The 23,260-nt window shown below is 38.5% G+C and overlaps 1 protein-coding gene across 3 annotated transcripts; it reads right to left on the reverse strand.

Moving 5' to 3' along the window:
* Window positions 1-6,309: 6,309 nt before the first annotated feature.
* Window positions 6,310-23,195, reverse strand: si:ch211-214p13.3 (poliovirus receptor homolog). 3 transcript variants are annotated; one of them, XM_039817911.1, is made up of 8 exons: window positions 22,995-23,195; window positions 20,614-20,955; window positions 20,210-20,512; window positions 13,887-13,980; window positions 8,944-9,095; window positions 7,654-7,762; window positions 7,442-7,559; window positions 6,310-7,241 (listed from the first exon to the last, which is right to left on the reverse strand). In XM_039817911.1, exons 1-8 carry the CDS (start codon window positions 23,095-23,097, stop codon window positions 7,230-7,232), a joined length of 1,233 nt encoding a protein of 410 aa, XP_039673845.1. In that variant the 5' UTR covers window positions 23,098-23,195; the 3' UTR covers window positions 6,310-7,229. The 3 variants fall into 3 exon arrangements, 2 of the variants coding, with proteins under 2 accessions (XP_039673845.1, XP_039673846.1); XM_039817912.1 differs by having other exon boundaries at window positions 7,442-7,535; window positions 22,995-23,194; XR_005640980.1 differs by lacking the exons at window positions 6,310-7,241; window positions 7,442-7,559 and adding an exon at window positions 7,849-7,939 and having other exon boundaries at window positions 7,652-7,762.
* Between the last annotated feature and the right edge of the window lie 65 nt (window positions 23,196-23,260).

Raw genomic sequence — 23,260 nt, forward strand, 5'->3', positions numbered from 1 at the left:
TAAGTTAAATTAAAAATATTTTTGTTGCATCTCTTTTGGTGTTGTAATTTGTAGATGTCCCTTAAGCACTTCTTCACAGCAGCAACAACAACAGCAGAGAGCAGAAGCCAGCAGGCAAGTGTTATTTACATAACCTTCTGGTGTACTTACAAACTTTACAATCCATCGTTTTATTAGTGCATAACCTATATATACTAGTGTAGACCTTTGGTATCATTTTGGGCATTATTAGTGGGGTAATGTTAAGAGACACTTCGGATCCATTAGCCCCGCGCTAAGCTATTCAGCGGCTAACGCTACTCTACGCTAACTCTCCCAATGTTAGACCCAGGTGAAAAAAGCTTCTGGGGGGGGTGTTTGGCTCGAGGTCATGCTGCAAAGGACCCTAGGGTGAAATTACTCCGAACCATCACTTTAACATAGGCCTGTTCTGCAGGTTTTATGGGTTCATAGTGTTTTGCTATGGTTCTGCCTGTGATGTGGGGGGTAGATCAGCTGCTCACCAGCTTAATCAGGGAGAGTGGATGCAGGTTTGCCTCATTAGGTCCTTTCTGTAGGGAGTGGCTGGGCAATCCTAAAGTGAAGCACATTTAGTACTGCAGTAAATGACATTTTTATATTTGGGGTGCCTATAGTGGGTGCACATACAGTGGCTTGAAAAAGTATTCATACCCCTTGAACTTTTCCACATTTTGTCACGTTACAAGCACAAATGTAAATGTATTTCATTGGGATTTTATGTGATAGACCAACACTAAGTGGCGCATAATTGTGAAGTGGAAGGAAAATGATACATGGTTTTCAAATTTTTTTTACAAATAAAAAAACTGAAAAGTGTGGTGTGCAAAAGTATTCAGCCCCCTGAGTCAATACTTTGTAGAAACGCCTTTCGAAAAAAAAAGAAAAATAAAGAAAAAAAAAAATAAAGAAAAAATCTTGTCCCCATGTCTAAACGAGAAAGTGAAAGAGCAGAAGCAGATTTGTTCCTGGCAGAGGATAAAATCAAGCTGACCAAAAGCAAACCAAAGCCAAACTTCAGATCCGCCTCCTAAAAGCAGGGCTTGGAAATGCTGCTCTCTCCTCCTCAGATGAAGAAGAACCCTGAATATTCTTTATTTTGTAAACTGTTGGACATTTAGCCTTTTGTTTTGTTTTTAAGACATTTTTCAAAATATCCACAATGTATTTGTTAATGTATGTTTGTATTTGTTGTGGCTCAGATGAAAGGTCATAAAAGAAATTATGAATGGAAGTGGATGTTTGTTATTTTTGTCTCAAAATAAAACACATCAGGAGAAGAAAGAAGGGTTGGCAGTTTGCTGGGAGGTGGCCGTTTTTTGTTTGCTGTTATTTTGCCTCAATACTTCAATACTGTTTCTGTATTTTGGTTTGAGTATGTTTTGGTGTCCCATGACATGGTGCTCTTTGGATGTGTTTATATAGACCTTAGCGGTCCCCTAATACTGTATCTGAAGTCTTTTTCCCAAAATTCAGCCTTGGTTACAGCCACTAGAGCCAGTCCCACAATGAGCTTTCGTTAGTATGTGCCATTTCTGTGTCTGTAGCTATTGAGGAAGAGAGGTGGGGGGGGGTTCATTTGAAAGCCATGATGTCTCTCTCTCATGGGTGGGCCAAATTCTCTGGGCTGGCAAAGCAGAGAAAGGGGAGGTAAACTTGCTCCTTAGGCAGAGCAGGATACCCAGGGCTCAGTTTACACCTATTGCCATTACTAGCCACTGGGGGACCATAGGCAGGCTGGGGGAACGTATATTAATGTTAAAAAACCTTATAAAGTGAAATGTTCATGCCATGGGACCTTTAATAAATACAGGAATTGAGCAATGGAAAAGCCTCCTCTTCAGTCTTCAATCGTGACACCCACGCCAGAAATATCAGTGTGTAACACCCTTTTAAATAAATTGCAGTGATGCAGCTGGCAATGATGTGGGTGGAAATTTGTCATATAACATCATAAGACCCATAGTTAAGATTCTGATTATACAGAAAGCCTACTGATTTAGGATATAATCAGTAAACATTTGGAATACAATTCAAACATGAAATATTAAACAGTAAAGAGTATACTGCTGCTCCAAGTAAAAGACAATATTAAGGTAAGAAAGCTACGAAGAAAGGGAAAACTGAAGACCAGTAAAGGTTGAACAGCCCATTAGAGCTTAGATTCTTTGTGGATTTTTGTAAACAATGGTAGTTGAGCTTAAAGGGGTACGCCAGTCGTTTGTTATTGCACTTTCAAAACGTTGAGTGACTCACAAGTGACCGCTTATTAAACAAATATTTAAAATGCAACTGATTATTGAAATAAATGATTGTAGTGTCCAGTAACTCAATGTACATATGGTGTGAGTATTGTATTAAGACATACATATATGAAAAAAAACAACTATCCTTTAAAAGAGTGTGAAATGGATGTTTTTTGATCACCACACTATTGTATGTATGTTGTAAGACTTGCAAGGACAAGGATATTTTTGTTTCCTTGGGACTGGCCTTGTGAGAACTGCTACTTCCATCCACATGTGGACAAGCAGAGTCATGAGGCTGTAGTCTGTTCTACTATTTTGTCAACTCCGTGGATCCTGAACACTGTGTGTACTATTCAAGCACTGTTCCACCAACCCAAACTGTGTACACACTGTATAGAAATACTTGAGGCATTTGTAATGTTTATTTAAATTGAATTAGAGAGCAAAGGAAGAGTAATTGACAAGCTGAACACTGCCCTACCACCACAAGAGAGGATTAAAAAGTAAACAATGAATACTTTCCCACAAAACACATTTGACTTCACTCTGGGAACTACTAACTACTACTACTTCAACGATCAACAAAACAACAAAATACCAAACATTACAGCATAATAAAGCAAATATTAAAATATTACCATAAACACTAATGATACAATAAACTGTTACATTCCTAAACATATTAATGCACACTGTGAAACACACAACACACAATTAATGAATGATTTAAGGCTTTAAAAGAAAATAAGGACAGACTACATACTATCTTCTAACTCCGCCCCCCCCAGACTTGAAGTCTTCAGACCCAGCCAATCCCGAGTGACATCACTGCCCTTGCTGCTGCAACAGTGTGAATTTTCCCATTGTGGGATTAATAAAGGATTTTAAATCTTTGAATCTTGTAGTCAATTCAAAACACCAGTGAACAGACTTTGCTGTGTAAAATCGATGGAGCTCCTTTCATAAATGATTACAATATTGTCAAAACTGAACCCAATAAAACAATTTTAATGGACATTTAGCTGCTTTAAATACCGTACCTTTACATAAAGGATTCCTTACATAGTTTTAATGCGTTTGACATGTCTTCAGAAGTATTTCTTACATCTTTCTTTTTATACTATATAAAGCTTGTAATTATGAACTGCGCTATATTAATAAATTAGCCAGCTGTTGACCTAACTGCTGCACACGCACATTTAGAATTTCAGAAGTAATAAGCATACATTACATTTTTCTATAATAATAATAATAATAATAATAATAATATAGACCATTCGGCTAGAGTGGGGATAAGGCACATTTGATTTATTATTTTGCACCTGCAAAACTTGCTTTATCTTGCTGTCTTGTTTATATATGCTGCAGGATTAAAAATCCCCTGTGGACTTTTGACCACAGGTAGTGTACAACAGTTTGATGAGTTTTATTAGGGAGATATGGGAAAAGGATATTGTTGTAACTACAATATCTACAGTTGTGAGTGTAACGGTAGCAATTGAAATAAAGGACTCTGATGTGACTCCTGAGAGAGCGAGGTAAGTTTGTTTACTGTGTTGCCATTGATTATATATGTTCCAGGAGAATCACTAACCGGCTTATTACCCATGACCCAGAATGGAAAGGACTGAAGAACTAAAACAAAGATTTCAGGGTTAGAGTAAAAGTACACATAATTATAACTATGTGACTCAATATGACTAAACTCATATGGAGGACTAAGACTAAATCTAAAAAATAGAGATGGAACTGGATTGGTCGGTCCATCCAATGATGGCCCCCATAAGATTGCCATTTTTTGTTTTGAGTGATATATCTCGACAGCTATTGGACGGATTGTAAGTAACTTTGGTACAGACATTCAAGGCCCCCAAAGGATGAATCCTTATAACTTTTCAACAAGGGAAACTAGCAGGCCTCAAGTTTTAATTGTGCAGTGAAATATCACAATATCTGCAGAGACATTGTAGACATTCATGGTACCTTGATGATGTATCCTACTAAGTGGTCCCCTATGATTTCCTTTTGTGCTATTAGCAAGTTGATGTTTTTTGGTTGAGAGTGAATTGTCTATACAATAATTAGATTGATTGCAAATTTAATATACCTTGTTCACTAATTTGTGAGCATATTAAAATACTGACAGTAGCATGAAATACAGACTCATATAGCTGCTAGCTATGGCTGTGGACTCTTAGCCAAATTTCTTAGCTCTAGCACACACAAACACTGTAATGTAATGACCTAAGAATGAGCCATGCAGGATGTTTATTTTCTCAGATCAGTCAGCAAAGTTCTTGACATATACAGAAACAAGTAAGATAAACAGGTAGTGTGGAGTATTTTGGAGATTGAGTGCAACTGTTTAAATTATGGAATAATCTTTTTCTGCAGTCAACTTCATTTTGACCTTCACTGAACTTGGAACTTGACTTTGAGTTTAGTCAGTTTCTGGTTTGTTTACCCATAACTGCAGAGACACTGATGTCAGAAAGATAAATGCCTGCATTGCTAACATTGTTATTACAAAATCAAGAACTACATTTGATAATTGATTACGCACTTACATTGCTGTGGAAGGTATTTTCAAAACAGAGCATACATTTCTTTGTGTGGCATTTTTATCTTTATATGATACTATAGCATGCAGTAGTAGTAGAATATTCCAACTTCTTAGGGCTCTATGTTTATGATCTAAGCGCATGACACGAAGCACCAGGCGCAGGTGCGTTTAAGGAGCGTACTAATCCATTTTTACTAGTTTAACGGCAGAAAAGAGGGTCCGTGCACCAGGCGCGTGGTTCAAAGGGGTTGTATTTAGTGTCTTAATTAATCATAGGTGTGTGTTTGGGTGTAACATGCAATAAACCAATCAGAATGTCATCTCCCATTCCCTTTAAAAGCCAGGCGTGTTTTTACCTTGGCACATTGCTATTATGATGGTGGATTTGCTAAGCAGGAAGGAGAGATTTTCAGGAGAAGAAACTGATCTGCTCGTGCATGAAGTGAAAGTGCAAAAGCAGATCATATCATAATACTATTTATTAATTTTTTATTTTTTGCATGTTTGTGTGCTGCTGTGTGTAAAAAGCATAGTGTGCTCGCACCGTTGCACAAGCCTAGGCGCATTTTACTAATGCGCTGTTAAAATAACCTGCCTCAAGATAGCAATATGCCAAGAATGCACCTGAACACACCTCCCTTTAAGACCAGCACACCGATGGGCGCACAGAGGGGCACAGGTGCATTGGCTATTTAAACGACGTGGACAGGAAATTTACAACTGTGTCGGTCTTAAACTAGCAAAGACACTTGCGTAGGGCTTTGCGCTGAGCTGGGTGCAAGATAGGGCCCTTAGGGTTTTAGAAGTTCAGCTCACAGCACTGACTGGGATATTTTTATGTGATTGTACCTTCGGAGCACTGTGCATACTGACGCCAACTTGATAAAGGAAGAGGTTTACGTTTATGTGCTGGTATAAATAAAATCAGTTGGGGGCTTGGCAAATAACATATGTTCTGTTGTACACACTACACTACTGTCACTACACAACACTGACAGTATTTTTCTTACATACATGTTTGGTAACAGCCATTATTATACCATATATAGACTGTGTGTGTAGAGGTTCTCAGGAAAGATGTAGCTGCCAGTTGGCTGTCAGAGATGTCAGCTCTAGTACTGTGTGTGTGTGTGTGTTATGTACAGTTGAAACCAGATATTTACATACACTTAAAAAAAAAAAAACACAAAAACATTTATTTCTTTACTGTCATACATTAAATCAGAGTAAACTTAACTTATACTTAAATAGATAAATACATATTAACATATTTTTTGCATTTGTTAAATGTCAGAATCAAGCGAGGGAGAATTTTTATGTATATTTTTTTTATCACTTTCATCAAAGTCAGAAGTATACATACACTTCCTTAGTATTTGGTAGAATTGCCCCAAAACTGTTTCACTTGGGCCAAACGTTTTGGGTATCCTTTCACAAGCTTTCTACAATAGTTTGCTGGAATTTTGGCCCACTTTACTCTGATTTAATGTATGACAGTAAAGAAATAAATGTTTTTGTGTTTTTTTTTTAAGTGTATGTAAATATCTGATTTCAACTGTATATATTTTCAGTCAGGAAATAATTCATGAAATAATTCAAGGACGAAATGTAATGGAAAACTGAGAAATCGGAATGACACTTGAGAAATATAGAATAAAAGCTAAAAAATATGAAAAGAAACATAACATGGAAACCTTGTTGAAGATGAATCTGGTGGTAACATTCAAATAAATAATAAATAAAACAACCAAAGTAATAATTTGCACTTAACAGACTTTCATAGAAAAACAGTGTTTCTCCATTTCTCCAAATGCTTGAATATATTATAAAAACCTGAGCAAATGGAGAAAAATGTGTTGGAGAATGCTTTTTAATTTGTCTGCATTTTGTCAAGTTGCAGTTTTTCTCTTGAGTTTAAGTGTGTTTTTTAGGCTTTCATTGCTTATTCTCAAGTTTTCTATTCAAATTTCTCATGAATAATTTCTTGGCCAGTAACGAAGTTTATTGTGTGTATGCAAACATGCTTCATAGTCCTCTGCTTTTATCAACCGTTAATGCTGTTGGTGGTTAAACAGAATTACACTGTGGCTGTTAATGATAAAGCAAACAGTCACAAGCCACATCCTACATAGATAATGTTGTTGGCACTGACTGTGTTAGACAGTTAATAAAACGTTCTCTTTCATTCATTTGATGGTTCCAGTTTTGCTTGAAAACTTCATTCACCATTTTGTTGCTTCTATTGTACAGCATTTTATAGTATTATTGTTAATGCTATTAGCAGTACACATTACCCTATACTGTTGACTAACCAGCTGAGTGAGGAATGACACGTTAGCCACGGGGTGTGTAAGCCAGCTGCAGTCCAACGGTCGTCCAGCTTGTTGCTGCCATGCATGTCAAAGAGATCCCTATGGCAGACAATTCAAAATGTTTTATTAAAACCAAGAACTTAATTCCAAATTAATCTAAAAAGAGTTAAGGTTGTACTTTATATTAAGTCATTCACACAAAAAAATATTTTTTAAGGCACACAGATCCAACTTTGAGGGTAATAAAAAAGAGCCACAATGCACTGTAACAAAACAAATATCATAAATGTTTCCTCTACCTCTGCTGCTTCCTCTTCTACTCTTAGAGGCCCTTCAGGTGAGTTGGAAGTTGTTGGGACCATTGTCCTCTCCCCACGTGTGTCCTCTCTTGTCCTGGATAATGAATTACCTATTAACCTACAACAAAAGATTTATATAGTATATACAGTAGATGTTTTTATACTTAGCAGTACAATAAATTACACTTGTGCAGTACTACTGTACACAGTACCTTGTAAATCTCCCAGATTTGTAAAAGTACCAAACTACCGAAGCAACAACAACGGCAACAACGGCAATCAGCAAAAGACCAAATAAGATCCAACAAGCAATGCCGGCATCTGTATGAAGACAGGAACAGAAAGAATACAGGAAATACAGATATAAACTGCCAGTTTATAAGGTACAACTCTGCAATGAATCCCACCTTAAAGCTTATCCTATTCCGTTTTTGACTGAGCTGTGTCTCAGCTCCTTAACTCAGATAGGAGTCCTGGGTTTTTATAAAGTGGTGGAAACTGTAGAGGAAAAATACCTGGCTTAAGTTACAACAGCTGTTTTTGAGAGTGGAGTCAGGCTCTTCAGGATCATGGTGTGCTTACACATTCTAATATATTCTTTAAATGCTTACAAATATTTGACTATCCATTCACAAGTGACATTACACACATTTCTTTTTTCATTTACTAATACAGGTTAAAGACATTTCATTAACGACAGCTCAGTTACCTCAAGTTTACCAGAAAGCCAGGGCAGTAAGCAAGCATGCATGATACCAGGACCCTTGAACTAGCTCACCTAAATGGAATGCATGCAGTTCAATGTTCTTATACCTGTGCAGCCGCACGTTTCCTGCTATGACAAGCCAAGATGTCTGCTGTGAAAAGGACCTCTCATCATTTACTAATGAAAGCAAGTTCTGTGTTTAATGTATTTCATATTTTATGTATTTTTTCTCTGTTTCATAGCATTTAGTTTTATATTACACATTACATTTAGTTGACTAACATTGCATTCAAACACCATGCAAAAAAGCCCTCGCTAAATGTGATTTGACAGGATTTCCCAGCAGGTCCTGGGTATAAAGAAGAAGCAACAGACACATGAGATGACCATGACCAGAACATTTCACGTTTGGACATGCTTTAAGCGTTGCGTTTAGTTAACCATTCTGGGTTGTAGTGGCAACAGGCCGAAGCAGGCTAGTCTTTCAGCTCTTGGGTGAATGCAAAGGCATCCCACGACCAAATTGGATATAAATTCTCTAGTGTGTCCTGGGAGAAATCCTGATAAATTACGTTCTTGGATTCAACTCCAGGCGTGGATGTCCGAGCTTCTTCCATAGGTTTAACGCTTTACAAAAAATGATTTGGCTGCAATCTTTTTCTTTTCTTAAATATGAGACACAAATTACAGAGTCAAACAACTTCTAAAGTAAACTCAAATTCTAAAACAGCAAAACATACTAAAAAACAGCAACACATCTGACAAACACCCAAAGCCAAATTCAACGAGACCTCACCTGAAGCCACATGCACATAGAGGGGACTATGTTTTTTTCCATAAGGGTTACTTGCTTCACACTGGTAGAGGCCATTGAGGTCAGAGGTCATTTTCTGAAACCGTAGTGTTGCACCATCTCTGACAGCAGACTGAGGCCATGCCTGCCCAACTCTGAAACAGACGAACAAGACACAGCATGATAATGGACAGCTAAATAAAGACAACCACAGGTCAGACAAATTTTGCAAACTGTTGAGTTGTGCCAAAAGTTGAATTTCAATAATTAATTATTCATTTGTTCTCTTAACGGATAGATGTGTTGTTTTTCTGACTCACCAGATAGCATTTTATATGTTGTGTGTAAACAAGAATTTACAGTTTTACTGGGGCTGATGTGCTGGAGTAGTTTGTTATTTAAATCATATCACATGATCTCATTGGCAGATTAAGTTTCCCTTGTAAATTTTTTGGGCACTTTAAGAGCTTCTTGTCCATGTTGGCCTAGATGATAAGGGTTACTTGCTTCACACTGGTAGACGCCATTGAGGTCAGAGGTCATACTCTGAAACTGTAGTGTTGCACAGTCTACTCTGACAAGAGGCTGAGGCCTCCTCATAATCACGGACCTCCTCATAATACACATAATAAAATAGGTCTACACACAGTCCTACTGAATTAATCCGCACCGCTTAATAGGCCTACTAGCACTAAAACTATAACTGGTCATCGCATCAGTACAACAGGCCTGTTAAAAGAAAGTTTACTGCACACAATGGCTGCCACATATTTAATTTATTTATTTACTCAAGCACCTGAGGGCATAATCAGGTTCATTTGAACAATAATTTCCATAGCAATGGAGTATTCAATCTATACAGTAATAAGAACACTTGGATATAGTCAAAATTTCAAAACCTTTGGCGATTTTAGGGTTAGGGCCGAGCGCCACTAGCCTATTTTAGTAATCACACAATAACTTCACAATTTAATTAAAATTTTATATCAATATACATATTCTTAATTGTTATGGTAATTTCCTGGTAAAATGAATGTTAAAAAATTATTTTATATTTTATTTTGCTTTTCCACAGACCACCTGCAGTACACTCACGGACCACTAGTCCCAGTTTGGGAATGACTGCTCTAGAGGTTGCTCTGCAATGTATAACATATTATGTTATGGAATATTCTTTTTGCTACCATTGTCAGCTTCACAGTTATGAAATGTTGGACACTAAGATGATTCCCACTATGATACAAACTGGTAATGTTCAGCTCCATTCCTGAGACAATGAGTAGGCAGTGCACTGGCGTCAGACAGTAAACATGGGAAGAGTGTAACCAGATAATTACCCCACCTTATGCAAGCAGGATGTAGATTACATGAACAGAGGACACTGAACACACAAATATTTCCCTCAGGAGTTGGAGACCAAAAACAGACCTGAAAGAAAATGAATAATGGACTTACAATGTCCGGGTGGCCAGAAATGACTCAAAATCCTTATTCTAAGTTCATTGTTTTATGAACATCATTACAATCCTGAAATGTTACAATACACATACAGCAGTGTTTCCTCTATGTTGATTTGACTGTGGCGGCCCCCCACGGCAACATTTCTGCCCCCCACGGTATCAGAAATAGGGCTGCATTGTTAGAGTGCATGTCGGAGAATAGCGCGGACAGGCGCATCACCCAGCAGAAAACGGGAGAAAGGAAAAAGAGACGCTGTCTGGATGATAAGCCAGTTGAAATTGCGTGTGTACGTCCTTGAGAACTGTAAGTCCTTTAAGTAATGTTGTCACTTCATTGTTAGCTGGTGATTTTGTTGTTTGTATTCTTCACCTGCGAGCTAAATTGCACGTAGCTGGCGATTCGATAGCAATTGCTCAATGCCCTTGCTCACGTTTGTATTTTAGGTGCATTATTTACATGCTGAAGTAGTTACACTGCATTAAGATAATGTCCTTAATAGTGGGTGTATTGTTATTTGCTACATAATGCTTAGCCTAGATTCCAAGATCAAAGTTGGCCTATATAGTAACTCAAAAAATACAGTGTTCGGACCTGCCCCCACTGCCAAAAAAAAAAATCCTAAAGGAAGCACTGTACAGTCAGGTCTGAAAATTACGATTGAATTTAGAAATTGTATGATCTTAACTAAGATTTGAAGAAAATGTGGGGGCAACGTTTGAAGACTTTAAGCTAGTCATTTAATGATGGCATTAACACTATTAGCAGTGGTGGAATGTAACTAAGTATAATGAACTTAAGTACACAAGTACCTAAGTAAAGTCCCATTCACAAAAAGCTACGGGCAATTTAGAGTCAACATTTAACCTGCATGTCTTTGCACTGTGGGAGGAACCCGGAAAACCTGGAGAAAACCCACGCTGACACAGGGTGAAGATGCAAACTCTACATAGAAGAGCAAAGCCTGGCAGCGGGTTAAAAATTATGTTAGTGTGTTCTGTAATAATTCACATATTCACCAACAAATCACACACCGACTAAGCTAAGAGTAAGTAAGAGCGTTCGCCCCATGTTGGCTGAGTTCTGCAGCGGCGCAGGGTTCGAATCCAACCTGCTGCCCTTTGCTGCGTGTCATCCCCCATCTCAATCCCCTTTCATATCGATCCACTTTCAAATAAAGGGAAAAGCCCCAAAAAATAATCTTAAAAAAAGAAAAACATTTTAAAATTCACTTTCAGTGCCATTAAAACAGAATTTCAAGTAATTAACGAGCATTAATTACAAACGCTTTTCATCATAGTAATATCAGAACGCTTACAAATGGTGGTTCACTGCAACTGCAAAATTTTATTTCAGAAGACGCATTTAAAATCATTCAAATAATTTTGGCCTTTCCCCATTGTACAAAGCTTGTGAGAAGGACAACAATTCCTCAAGGCAAAAGATAAACATAATATTGTTTGTTAACGTTTCCACTGAAACCGGTTTATTCAAACTGCAGTACCTGCAACTGTCTACTAAAAACAAAAAGTAAGGAAATTTGTGTTTGGTGGATTATTTCTCTGTGGTAATAATGCTTTTTGGTAATAAATCTTATACCGTTGGAAAGCCTGTTTAGTTCCCTTTCAAATGGTGCTCCATTTGTAAGGAACATGCATTTGTGGGATGAGCAGCAGCGCTGAGTATGTGGGTTGCGCCCATGAAAAATTTGCCAAATCGTCTCGGACAATGCCAAACAGCTTTTCTTTGCTGTTGCTATTGACTCTTGTTTTGAGCTTCTGGTACACCCAGGTGCTGACAATCAGGTGCCTGATTCTGCAACCAGTGGCCATCCCATATCTCCACAGTCTGGGACCAAACTCTATCCTCCAAGAGGACAACACTCACCCCCACAGGGGTTATCAGAGACTACCTCCAGAATGTGGGAGTGGAGAGGATGGAATGGCCTGCCAGCAGTCCTGACCTCAACCCCATTCAACACTTGTGGGATCAGCTTGGGCGTGCTGTTCGTGCCGGAGTAACCAACTCAACCATGCTGGCTGACTTGCAACAAATGCTGGTTAAAGAATGGGATGCCATCCCACAGCAGTGTGTGACCAGCATGAGGAGGAGGGGCCAGGCTGTTGTGGCTGTGTATGGTTCTTCCACACGCTACTGAGGCTCCTGTTTGTTAAATGAATAAATTGTTAAATTGCCAATAGGTCTTGTTTCTTCAAACCTCAATCATCCAATCCACCAAACACCAAATGAGTCAATGGCAGAATAAGCTGTTTGGCATTGGCAGAGAAGATTTGGCAAATCTTTCATGGGCGCAACCCACATACTCAGCGCTGCTCATCCCACAAATGCATGTTCCTTACAATTGGGGCACCATTTGAAAGGGAACTAAACAGGCTTTCCAACGGTATAAGATTTATTGCCAAAAAGAATTGTTACCACAGAGAAATAATCCACCAAACACAAATGTCCTTACTTTTTGTTTTAAGTTTATTAGGATCTATACTTATTATTCAACTTTAGGTAAAACGTAATCTCCCTCCTAACTTTTTTCAATATCTGCAGATTTTGTCAGGCAGTTATCGACCTTGCTTCGATAACAACAAAACTTTAATGAACTCATGACTAGAATCCCTACCTTCAAACATTTAATTTCACAGTGTTGGTCTTTTTTCTCTGGCAACTCCGTCTCTGCACGTAAAGAGGCACAGATTAAGGATACTGGAGGAGATTTTGGATGAGTTATGGGCAAAATGGTTACATATGATCAAAGCATTTTCTATCAATACTAGATTTAAACTCATTCAATTTAAAGTCATTCATCCTCTGCACTTTACCAAGACCAAACTGAACAGAATCTTCTTCAAGAGTTTCTGGTGTGACATTTTTCGTGTACAGCAGATAGCTAATCCCTGACAGTCTCTCTGTGATATTGGGATTGGAATTACTCTTAGGCCAGCATTTCAACAAGCCCTCATGTTTAGTATAGTCAAAGCAAAAACAGTGATGCTGAGAGAGTGGAAATTAGTTTCCCCTCGTTGCTTTAAAAATGGCTAAATGACATTTCTTGTCTATACCATGAGTACATTTGGTATACTCTGTCCAATGCCCACCCCAATTTTCTTAAGATCTTGGGGTTCCCTTTATTTAGCATATTAGGAGGAGAGTTGTCAACCTGGCAACTAATTGTATTCCATGATACTTTGATCTGCCAGGATTTCAGTTTCAGATTTCAGTTTCAGGATAGTTAGGATTTCTAGCCTTTGTCTTGGGCGTTACTCAACCTCACTTTTGATGACTTTTGGTTTTGATTCCATGGACTATTTCTGACCCTCAATCCACTTGTCTCCACTGTACAGATTGACATTAATATGTGCACTTTTTCTTTTTTGTTCTGCTCTGTCATGTCTTGTTATTCTTCACTATAGTGTTGTAAAAAGAAAACATTTTGTAATTAAAATATATATATTTTTTAAAATACTGTAGGGTACCTGGTCCAGGTAAAGTCTGCCTTTGGGTTGGCTTCAGTCACACATTCAAATGAGCCTTCAGAGCTGTCACTGATCCTCACTTCAGTGGGTGGGACTGCAAGAAATCAAGAGAATGAGCTGTAACTCGGGGAAATACGAATTATAACATATCAGAATAATATTTGACACCCATTTTTGGGTCCAGTCTGTGTTGATACAGTTTTACCTTGCTTTCTAGGACACCATATTTATAAAACTTACAATTAGTTTCAAGGTCATTTTAGATTTGAGAACTTAAAAAATGCTTTTTAAGTTGCATTTTAGACTTTACAGAGGTCTTATTTGTTACGTGATCTTGTTAAATAACGATGTAATCACCAATGACTTTTGCAGGGATAGAATGAAATACGAGCACATGCACACACATGCATACATACATATCGAAATAGAATTAATTTACCATTTCTGTCATATCTACTTTAATTACCAGCATTACAGTATCTTACAGTTTCTTACATTCCAATGTTCACATTCTTTAGATATATACAGAGGTTAAATTGGGCAGGAGCGCACCGGAGCGCAGCTCCGCCTCTTCAGGTCCACTATACACCCTGCCGGAGCTCAGCTCCGTCTCCTTCAGCATCAAACATTTTGCCGGGGCTTCAGCCCCAAATGTATTTTGAAAAGTTGACTGACAAATATGAAACTGGACGTCGCTTTGTGCCCATTCTTGCTGTAAAAAGCTGGGCAGCTTCAGGTTTATGGATGCGCTCTGCTGGCGACATGCTGCGGCAAATGTGTCGCGTTTGTGCTCAGTGCATTTCTGCTATAAGTTTCGGGTTTCCACCTCCGATGTAGAGCAGCGTACAGCCACTTCCCTAAACGTCTCAAACGGCGCTCCATGTCTGTCAGACGGTCTGAGATCTACCGTATCAGCAGACCAATCACGTAATGCGCAGCAGACTACGGTGCAGGTACATTATTTTCTGAAATATAGTGACTTTATTCTTTATTCTTATAATAGGCTAATAGCCTATTATAACTTTATTTTCACAAAATATCACGACTCCTCCAAATCTCAGAGAGCACAGGTGGGATGAGTTATATTTTGAATGTGCACAAGTCAACTCAAGTTTTGGACATGAGCAGAAATCTTGTTCAAACATCTGAAATATTACAGTCCAGGGATTTATTAAATGAATAATGTATCACTGAGGTGAAAAATTGTCATATGCACATTTACAGAGGTTACTTCCCCAACAAAAGATGCAAAAGAGGGAAGAATAAATTAGGCCTAAGCTACATGTGTGCTGACTCAGATATAAAGGAGAATAAATAGATGAATGCAATACAGAATGCCTGACAGCCTTACTGCAATATTTTCCATTATGTTTTTATTTTTGGATTGTAATGTTTCCCTTTACATAAAGATATTTCAGGCATATTTATTCAGAAAAAGGTAGAAGTAGATGCATAGAAATTCACCAAAATGCAGGAAATATAGTGTTTAATGCTAAAAAAAATTCTGGGGGAGGACCCCCAGACCCCCACATCATAAGTCAGCACACAAATCTGTAAGCAAAACCTTGGCATTTGGGTTGCCAGGCCAGTTATGATTAGACCAAATGTTGGTGCCATCTAACAAACTGGAAGCTAAAATGAACATACACTGGCTATTAACAAGCTGGGCAAGCCAATCACTGTTAAAAAGGCTATAATAGTGGTTTCTGATTCTCTTAAATCAACATAATTTTCTTGTTTAAAAAGATGTTTACATATTTGCCAACCAATATTTTCAAACATGTTCAATTTCATACATTTTCCAAGGGTGAAATCCGTTGCCTGCCTGTTAACATTAGCCTATGAAAGGTAAGAAATAATAATAAAGTAAGTGAATTGTAAAGTATTTCTCTTTGTTTGAACTAATCAACCCTACCTTACACATTAATACTGGAAAAAGTGCCCCTTTGGTGTAAAAACACATTAAGTCATTTTACGGCGCGATTTTCAATGACGACCATTCCCCGTAAATAAGGGCTCCCCCTCCCTACAAAAGCCAATTTAACCACTGGATATATAGACATACGAATACCAACACAAAAGAATGGCATCATAAAAATGTATTCTAAAACCTTCTAAAAGTCCTTAAAAAGAAATTCTACCTCCAAAAGCTAAATACGAGAGAAAATAAGCCAGGCCATACAAAAATACAGTTGCAGTATAAAGTAGGAACAAAATAAAATAAATACACCTAAGAACTATGGAATTATTTTTGTGCCTTTAATTCCAAGCAAAACTTCTCAAGTATCAAACAAAAATCACTAACTCAAGCAAAAACAATTGTCACCTCAAAAAGGTAAAACATAAAACTTGCAAACAAAACATTTGTGTAGGCGTAAACTATTGGTTTTGTATTCATTTGATAATGTCCTTTTTTTTTACAGTTCCCTGTGCTTCTTTCTCAATGATCAGTCTTTTGTTCTCTCCATCACGTTTGCGGTTCGCTCCCAGCTTTCTCGTTTGCGCTTCCATACTCTTTGTTTGCAATTCTGGCACAAACCTATTGCGTGGGCGGGTCTTACAGGGGTGCGTCCTCATTGGCTAATGAGTTTTTGCAGTACGTCTGAGTGACAAATCAGTGCCTGTGTGCCCTAACAGTCAGTGCAGCTAGTTACATAAAAACAGTGTTCAATTGATTTTAGTTTGATACCTGAGAAGTACTGATGGAATTAAAGGCACAAAAATAATCCCATTACCAGCCCCTTTCACGCACATATTTCGCAATAGTGTCGAAATGAAGGTCTGCGGTTATGCCGGCTTTGCGTATTCACACAGAACCAGGCAAAGACGGCATAATGCCACCCTTGTGGGTGATTTTTGCATTTGCTGGCATTCCGGGAGCAAAAGAGGCATGACGTGCAACAACAGCATCTGTGTCTAGTGGGTGTGAGCCATTCCTCACCGTTAATCAACCACGTAAACCCTGACCAGACCCAAAACCACCAACTTTATGCATTGTAGTAGCACAATTGTCACCACCACAATTGTGTATGTGTTTGAGAGAGGGAGAGAGCAAGCAGATTATTGCACACAATGTTTCTACAAGTTATTGATAACTTTGGCTACACATAATGCTGCTTTGTCACTGACATGACCATTGACCTGCTTGTAGATTGTAATCCCGCCATGCCAGCGGTCCCTTTCACACAAGCGTCTGTGACTCTGTGAATACCTTCACTGTTGCCGCAAAAACTCTGTCCCCCCATTCTGTCTTTGTAGCCTTCACACAGACAGCGAGGCGCAACAGTCGCGTCTTGAACAGTCTGTGTTAAAGAACCCACTGATTTCTTAACTGTTGCTACAGGAATAACTAGCTTGGGTGCATCTACTTTTTTTTTTTTTTTTTTTTTTTTAAATGTATATCCAAGATCCATTTATAGAAAAGAAAAAAAAATCTAAAGCCTGTATTTCTCAAATTAAGAAATATCTACAATTCACAAGTCCCTTAAACATTACAGCTGGCAATAGCTGGAGTCGTCATGTTTACACTGAACTAGCTGGATTTGAAAGATTGCTGTAGGCTCACTTAATAGAGGATTCTGTTTCTCAGCACTACGACAGAGTCAGTAAATCAAGATTCATTACACAGCCAGGTTTTAATAACTGACAACAGACAGTTGAAACTGTATCTGGGATTCTTTCATGGCAGGGCCTGATTACAGTGTACAGGCTCAGCTTTGTGATAGGAAGGCTTGGGTTTGTTACAGTCATGAGTAGGAGGGGAAATTCCACTAGCCACAGTAGACTTCTAGAGGCTCTAGACTATTCAGAGACAGACTGCAGAAGAAATAAAATAGTTTAAGAACAAGTTCTTTACTATTAAAAGATTTGTCTGCAGGGCTGTACCGGGTGTTGCAAGGTTTGCTGAAAAAAGAACTAAGCTTTGTGGTGACGATCACATCGGAAAAAGAAATAGTATACTATAAAGTTTTTGTCAATCATGGGTAATGTTTAAATGTTTTAACTGCGCTTTATTCGCGTATTTTATCTCTGTTCTTTAAATTCTTATACTGCACTGTAACATTTATTCTTGTCTTTTAAATTGTTTTTAAATTGTATTCTAACTGCTCTTTCGTGTTTTATGTAAAGCACTTTGAATTGCCCTGTTGCTGAAATGTGCTATATAAATAAATGTGCCTTGCCTTGCCTTCTATTTTTGCAACGTAAACTGTTGTTGCTATTTAAAATGCTAGACAGCTGTTAGTGCACATTTGTTATTGGGTTGGGTTTTTTATTTCCTTTTCCACTCCCATGCTTTGGCAACCAAATTACACCATACTGTTTGCTAAAAATGTTTTGTTTTACATTCCTGGACTTCTGAGCATATATTATTTTCCCCACAGATGTTGTGATTTGTAGAGTCACAGCATGTACAAAAAACAATGTAACATGAGACACAGCCATCTTCTAACCGTAAACAAACCGGAGACTATATTCTCAGGCGGAAGAATATAGTACTTGGGCGGAATGATTTGCTTTGCAGCAAGCCTGTCTGAGAGTACAGTTCCAGTTTGTTTACGGGTAAATTCTCAATAAGTCGGTGTGTTCCTTTAAGGCATTTTCACACTTGGGTGAATTGGAAAGGATTCCCCTGGTTGTGTTTATCAAAAGAATATGGGTGTTCTCAGCCCATAATATATTACTATTGCAGTGCCCATTCAAACATTCCTGTTTGGATCGGGCCGTTTGCTTGGCCTCCGGTTTGCTGCTTGCAGCTTTCTCTACAACCTTTCATCTAAACAACTTCACACTTGGCACTTTGTCTCCTTGGGTGCTGAGCAATACACCTGCCATGTCATAGTGCGCTAGCAATACAAGAGTATACACTTCAGAAAAACTGCAATGCCTGATAGTAACCTTTTCAAATGAAGAGTGACATGGCACATTATTCTTGCAAATTTTACAGATGTGTTATAGATGGCGAGTAGCTTTGCAAGCATGAATGCATGTTATGAGACTGATCCGGTCCATGAGCTTTTCTCCAATGACTGACTTCTTCTGAAAAAGAAACATGTTTTGTACTAATCAGTGCACATTTTTAGCACAAATGGATCTTTTTGTTAAAGGTCCCATGACATGGTGCTCTTTGGATGCTTTTATATAGACCTCAGTGGTCCCCTAATACTGTATCTGAAGTCTCTTTCCCAAAATTCAGCCTTGGTGCAGAACTACAGCCACTAGAGCCAGTCCTACAATGAGCTTTCCTTAGTATGTGCCATTTATGTGTCTGTAGATATTGAGGAGGGGAGAGGGGGAGGCAAGGTGGATGGTGGGGGTGTGGCCTTGACCAACTGCCACTTTTCTTGTTTGAAAGCCATGATGTCTCTCTCTCATGGGTTGGCCAAATTCTCTGGGCGGGCAAAGCAGAGAAAGGGGAGGTATACTTGCTTGTTATGACCTCATAACAAGCAAAACGGCTCATCTGAGCTTTCATTTTCTCAAAGGCAGAGCAGGATACCCAGGGCTCGGTTTACACCTATCACCATTTCTAGCCACTGGGGGACCATAGACAGGCTGGGGGAACTCATTAATGTTAAAAAACCTCATAAAGTGAAATTTTCATGCCATGGGACCTTTAAAGAAAATATTACTAAGGCTTAATTTAAACTATACATGTTTATTATCATGCATGATAACTTATGACAAGGTTTATAAAGTATAAGTTCAGCATTTATAATGTATATATACTTTTATCAAGGCTTTACTTGCAAAAATAAGTTTTAAAATCCATCAGTGATGCAGCCTGTGAACGAGGAAGTCTTCATCCTTATCCATAACATTTGGGACTCACTGCTGGTCTCTCTCTTTACTTCCTCTTTCAGCCCAGGTGGCAAGTATCATGCGAGCATTGTGGCTTCTTTTAGGGCACTTTCGCACCTGCCTTATTTAGTTTGGTTGAATCGCGCTAGAGCTCGTTTGTCCCGCCGGTGCAGTTCGTTTGGGCAGGTGTGCCCCAAAAGCAGACCAAACAACCGTACCGAGACCTGATTGACGAGGTGGTCTCTAATTTTCAACTGTAGTCCTTTAGCAAGATGTTTGGAGACCAGAGCAACAGGAAACAGAAAGACATTCATAAAAGGATAAATGTACAGAGAGAAGTCAATAAGACACCATAAAGACAAATAAGCCATGCAGAGCGACAGGAAGCAGCAAGACAGACAGACCAGCGCCTTCTTGCACCATGCAACCATGCACAGGCGTAATACAAAATTAAATTAACATCACTCATGATGGAGATTTTAATAAATAACATAAGTGATATAGGAAAGTATTTGTATACTCACAGTAGACCTGTATGTTGAAGTACAGGATTTCTTCTTTTGACGTGGCTTTACTGGTGACGACACACTGGACCAAATGATCCTTGATTTCTTTGGAAGCTACTCCAAAAAGCGAGCTGGTTGTGGTAGTCGTACCGTTGGCATGGTGGGTGAAGCTGGTGGTTTCCCTCACTGTTTCTGCCAGAGTATCCATGAGCCACCTCACCTCTGCAGGAGGCTTGGAACCAGCAGCTATGCAAGTGACGAGGGAAACCTCTTCATTTCCCAAAGTAGGATGATTATCCTCCAGGCTTGAGACCGGAGGCACTAGGAGAGTTACAGTACATAAAAAAAAAAAGTCAACATGCAAGCATGAAGGTAAGAACAATTCTCTCACATGCAAACAGACAATTTCTTTTAAATAATACCAAGCACGTTTAGAGGTATGTCTGTCTTGTGATTTCCGCTGGGGAACAAAGTGAAGATACACATGTAGGTGCCTTCATCCCTTAATGTGACATTGGATAACTGCAGAGATGCAAGGTGTTCTTCAAAGCTCCCAATAAATTTAAATCGATCATCAGCTCCATTGACAAATTGTGGTCCATCTACTTCCGAGACGACAAAGAAATTAACGTTCACAGGATTTCCTCTGGTAATCTTCTGCCATGAAATCTGGGATAGGGTCTCCGTGGTGTCGATGAGTTTGCAGGATAAGATAGCGGTCCCTCCTTGCACAACGGTTACGTTCCCTCCAATCACCTGCAGAGCTGTAAGATGCATGAAATCTCATCAGACAATCAGATCCTAAGTCAGAAGGTTCAAAACAAGTAAAAACACACATGGATGGAAGCAGTCACACAGGGCTTGAGCAAAACTCAGGGAAATTGAGAATTTTCTCCTTTCAGGCACTTCCAGTCTTCAGTCATTTAATTATCAATAAAATATTTATTTTTGGAATCACGTCTCTGTGTTGCTTCAGTCAATAAACCTGTGCAGCCTTTGTATAACAGGGCATAGCCTGTAAATACCGTATTGGTCCAAATATAAGACGACCCTGATAATAAGACGACCCCCCCCCTTCCAAGACTAATTTTTGGAAAAATACTTTTTGAAGACCAAATCTTGTTTTTATAAAGAAAATAATTTTATTTGAAAATAATTCGTATGTTGCGGCTGTAAGCGGTCCAACAAAGTTCTGCCGCAAGGGACTAAACACGGAGAGATGCATAAACACACGGTGACACGCTCAAGATTGTATTACAATGATTTATTCCTCCACACGTAAAATACAACTAGCACTGCAGTACCCATATGTAAAGTTACTTTGAGAGTCAAAATAAAGGTTAGTGCGGCAGAAAGTGTTCGCTCCCAGGCTCACCCCCTCTCTGTCAAAGCCCAAAAAACCCAGGTGAACAGGTGACGCAAACAAATATGTTATCACTTCTGCTCAAACCGTGATGAACACGCCCACCACCTACAATATAAGTGCACAATATAATATAAATGAGACCATAAACAACATACAATGATGCTCCTACATCTTATAAAAACACAATGAATAACACAAGGTGGTAGGCTGTTATTTTTAATATATTTTAAACAAAATAATATTTTTACTAAAATTGATTAACCTGTTAGATTAAACAAAATTAACAGGTTAACCTGTTACTTTAAAACAAAACAGGTTAACCTGTTAGATTAAACAAAATTTGAGATTAAATTGGGTGTTATCGGCATGAATAGGTTCTATATCTATGGTTAATGGATATATTCTGATGGCTAATACTTCTCTAGAGCCACCTACACTTTCCACATGTGCAGTGTTTTGGCATCTTATAATCCTTTAAATGTACGCATGTGTCTACCCCGCTAACAATTTTTGGTTCCCAGAATGTTCTGGGAACGTTCCCTGAAGGTTGGGTTTGGTTAGGTTTTGGTTGTAATGGAAAGTCGGTTTAACGTTCCGGGAACGTTAGTTTTTTATGTTACAACCATTAGAGAATGTTCCCCTACCCATAGATATAGAACATATCTATGCCCCTACCATTCCCCTAACGTTGCAACCTTTAGAGAACGTTCCCCTAACGTTCCCTTAACGTTGCAACCTTTAGAGAACGTTCCCCTAATGTTCTTTTTTACATTCCCCTAATCTTTAAAAACAACAAGTTGAATCGAGGTTTGTTTTGTGCAGCTACTTTTCAAACTTAATTTAAATTGGGTAAACACCCATTTTTGGGAATTATTTGCATACAGGTGTAGATTGGAAAAAGAAAACAGGTGGGAGAAGTGGAGTAGGGTCTTTGTTTGAACACGTGTCTTTGAAGAGCATTAAATGACTTCGGTTTGCCAAACTTAAACTCACTACAACCAATCCACACGTTACACTCTCCACACTGCTCCAATCCTAACCTTACATCTCATGATCACGTTGTAGTTATTTGGTTTAATAAATTACTTTTTGCAGTCATCCTTTGTTGCCAGATAACACATATTCAGTTATTGTCCAATATAAGGTTCTTCTATGTATATCACTGTTTTGAACATAGTCAAAGCTTTTAGTAGGCTATGTCTGTCAATAAAATGTAATTAATCTTATTTGCTATGAGCAAATTAAAGGCTTATAATTAATAATACATTTGTCTTCTGTCGTATTTTCTTGTATTGTGATTTTAATAAAAACAAATTCTATTTGTGTAGCCAACCCTCACTTTTATTTCTACGAGGAAATGGAAAACGTGCTGTCATAGACGGCTAAATATAGACATTTTTTAAAAAAGAGAGAAAGAAGCCGTTTTCCTAGGCTTACCTTCTATAACTGTGCTCAGAATCAACGTAAATGCCAATAAAAGTATAGTGTTGCTTCTGGAGAAACACGGTGTCCATGGTTGAACAAAGAAGCATCCATCCATTCCATTGATCGAGTTTTCCTCTTACAAAACATCCATATATCCCTGCAGCTGCTCGGGGATGGTTGATGCTCTGCTCTCCCGTCCCGTGCCTGGGCGTGTCCAACGGTAAATTCAGAGGGTCAAAAATAAGGAATCGCGAATTATTTTCTAGACAAATGTTGCA

The sequence above is a fragment of the Perca fluviatilis genome, chromosome 12, assembly GCF_010015445.1.
Source record: "Perca fluviatilis chromosome 12, GENO_Pfluv_1.0, whole genome shotgun sequence".
NCBI classification, from domain to species: domain Eukaryota; kingdom Metazoa; phylum Chordata; class Actinopteri; order Perciformes; family Percidae; genus Perca; species Perca fluviatilis.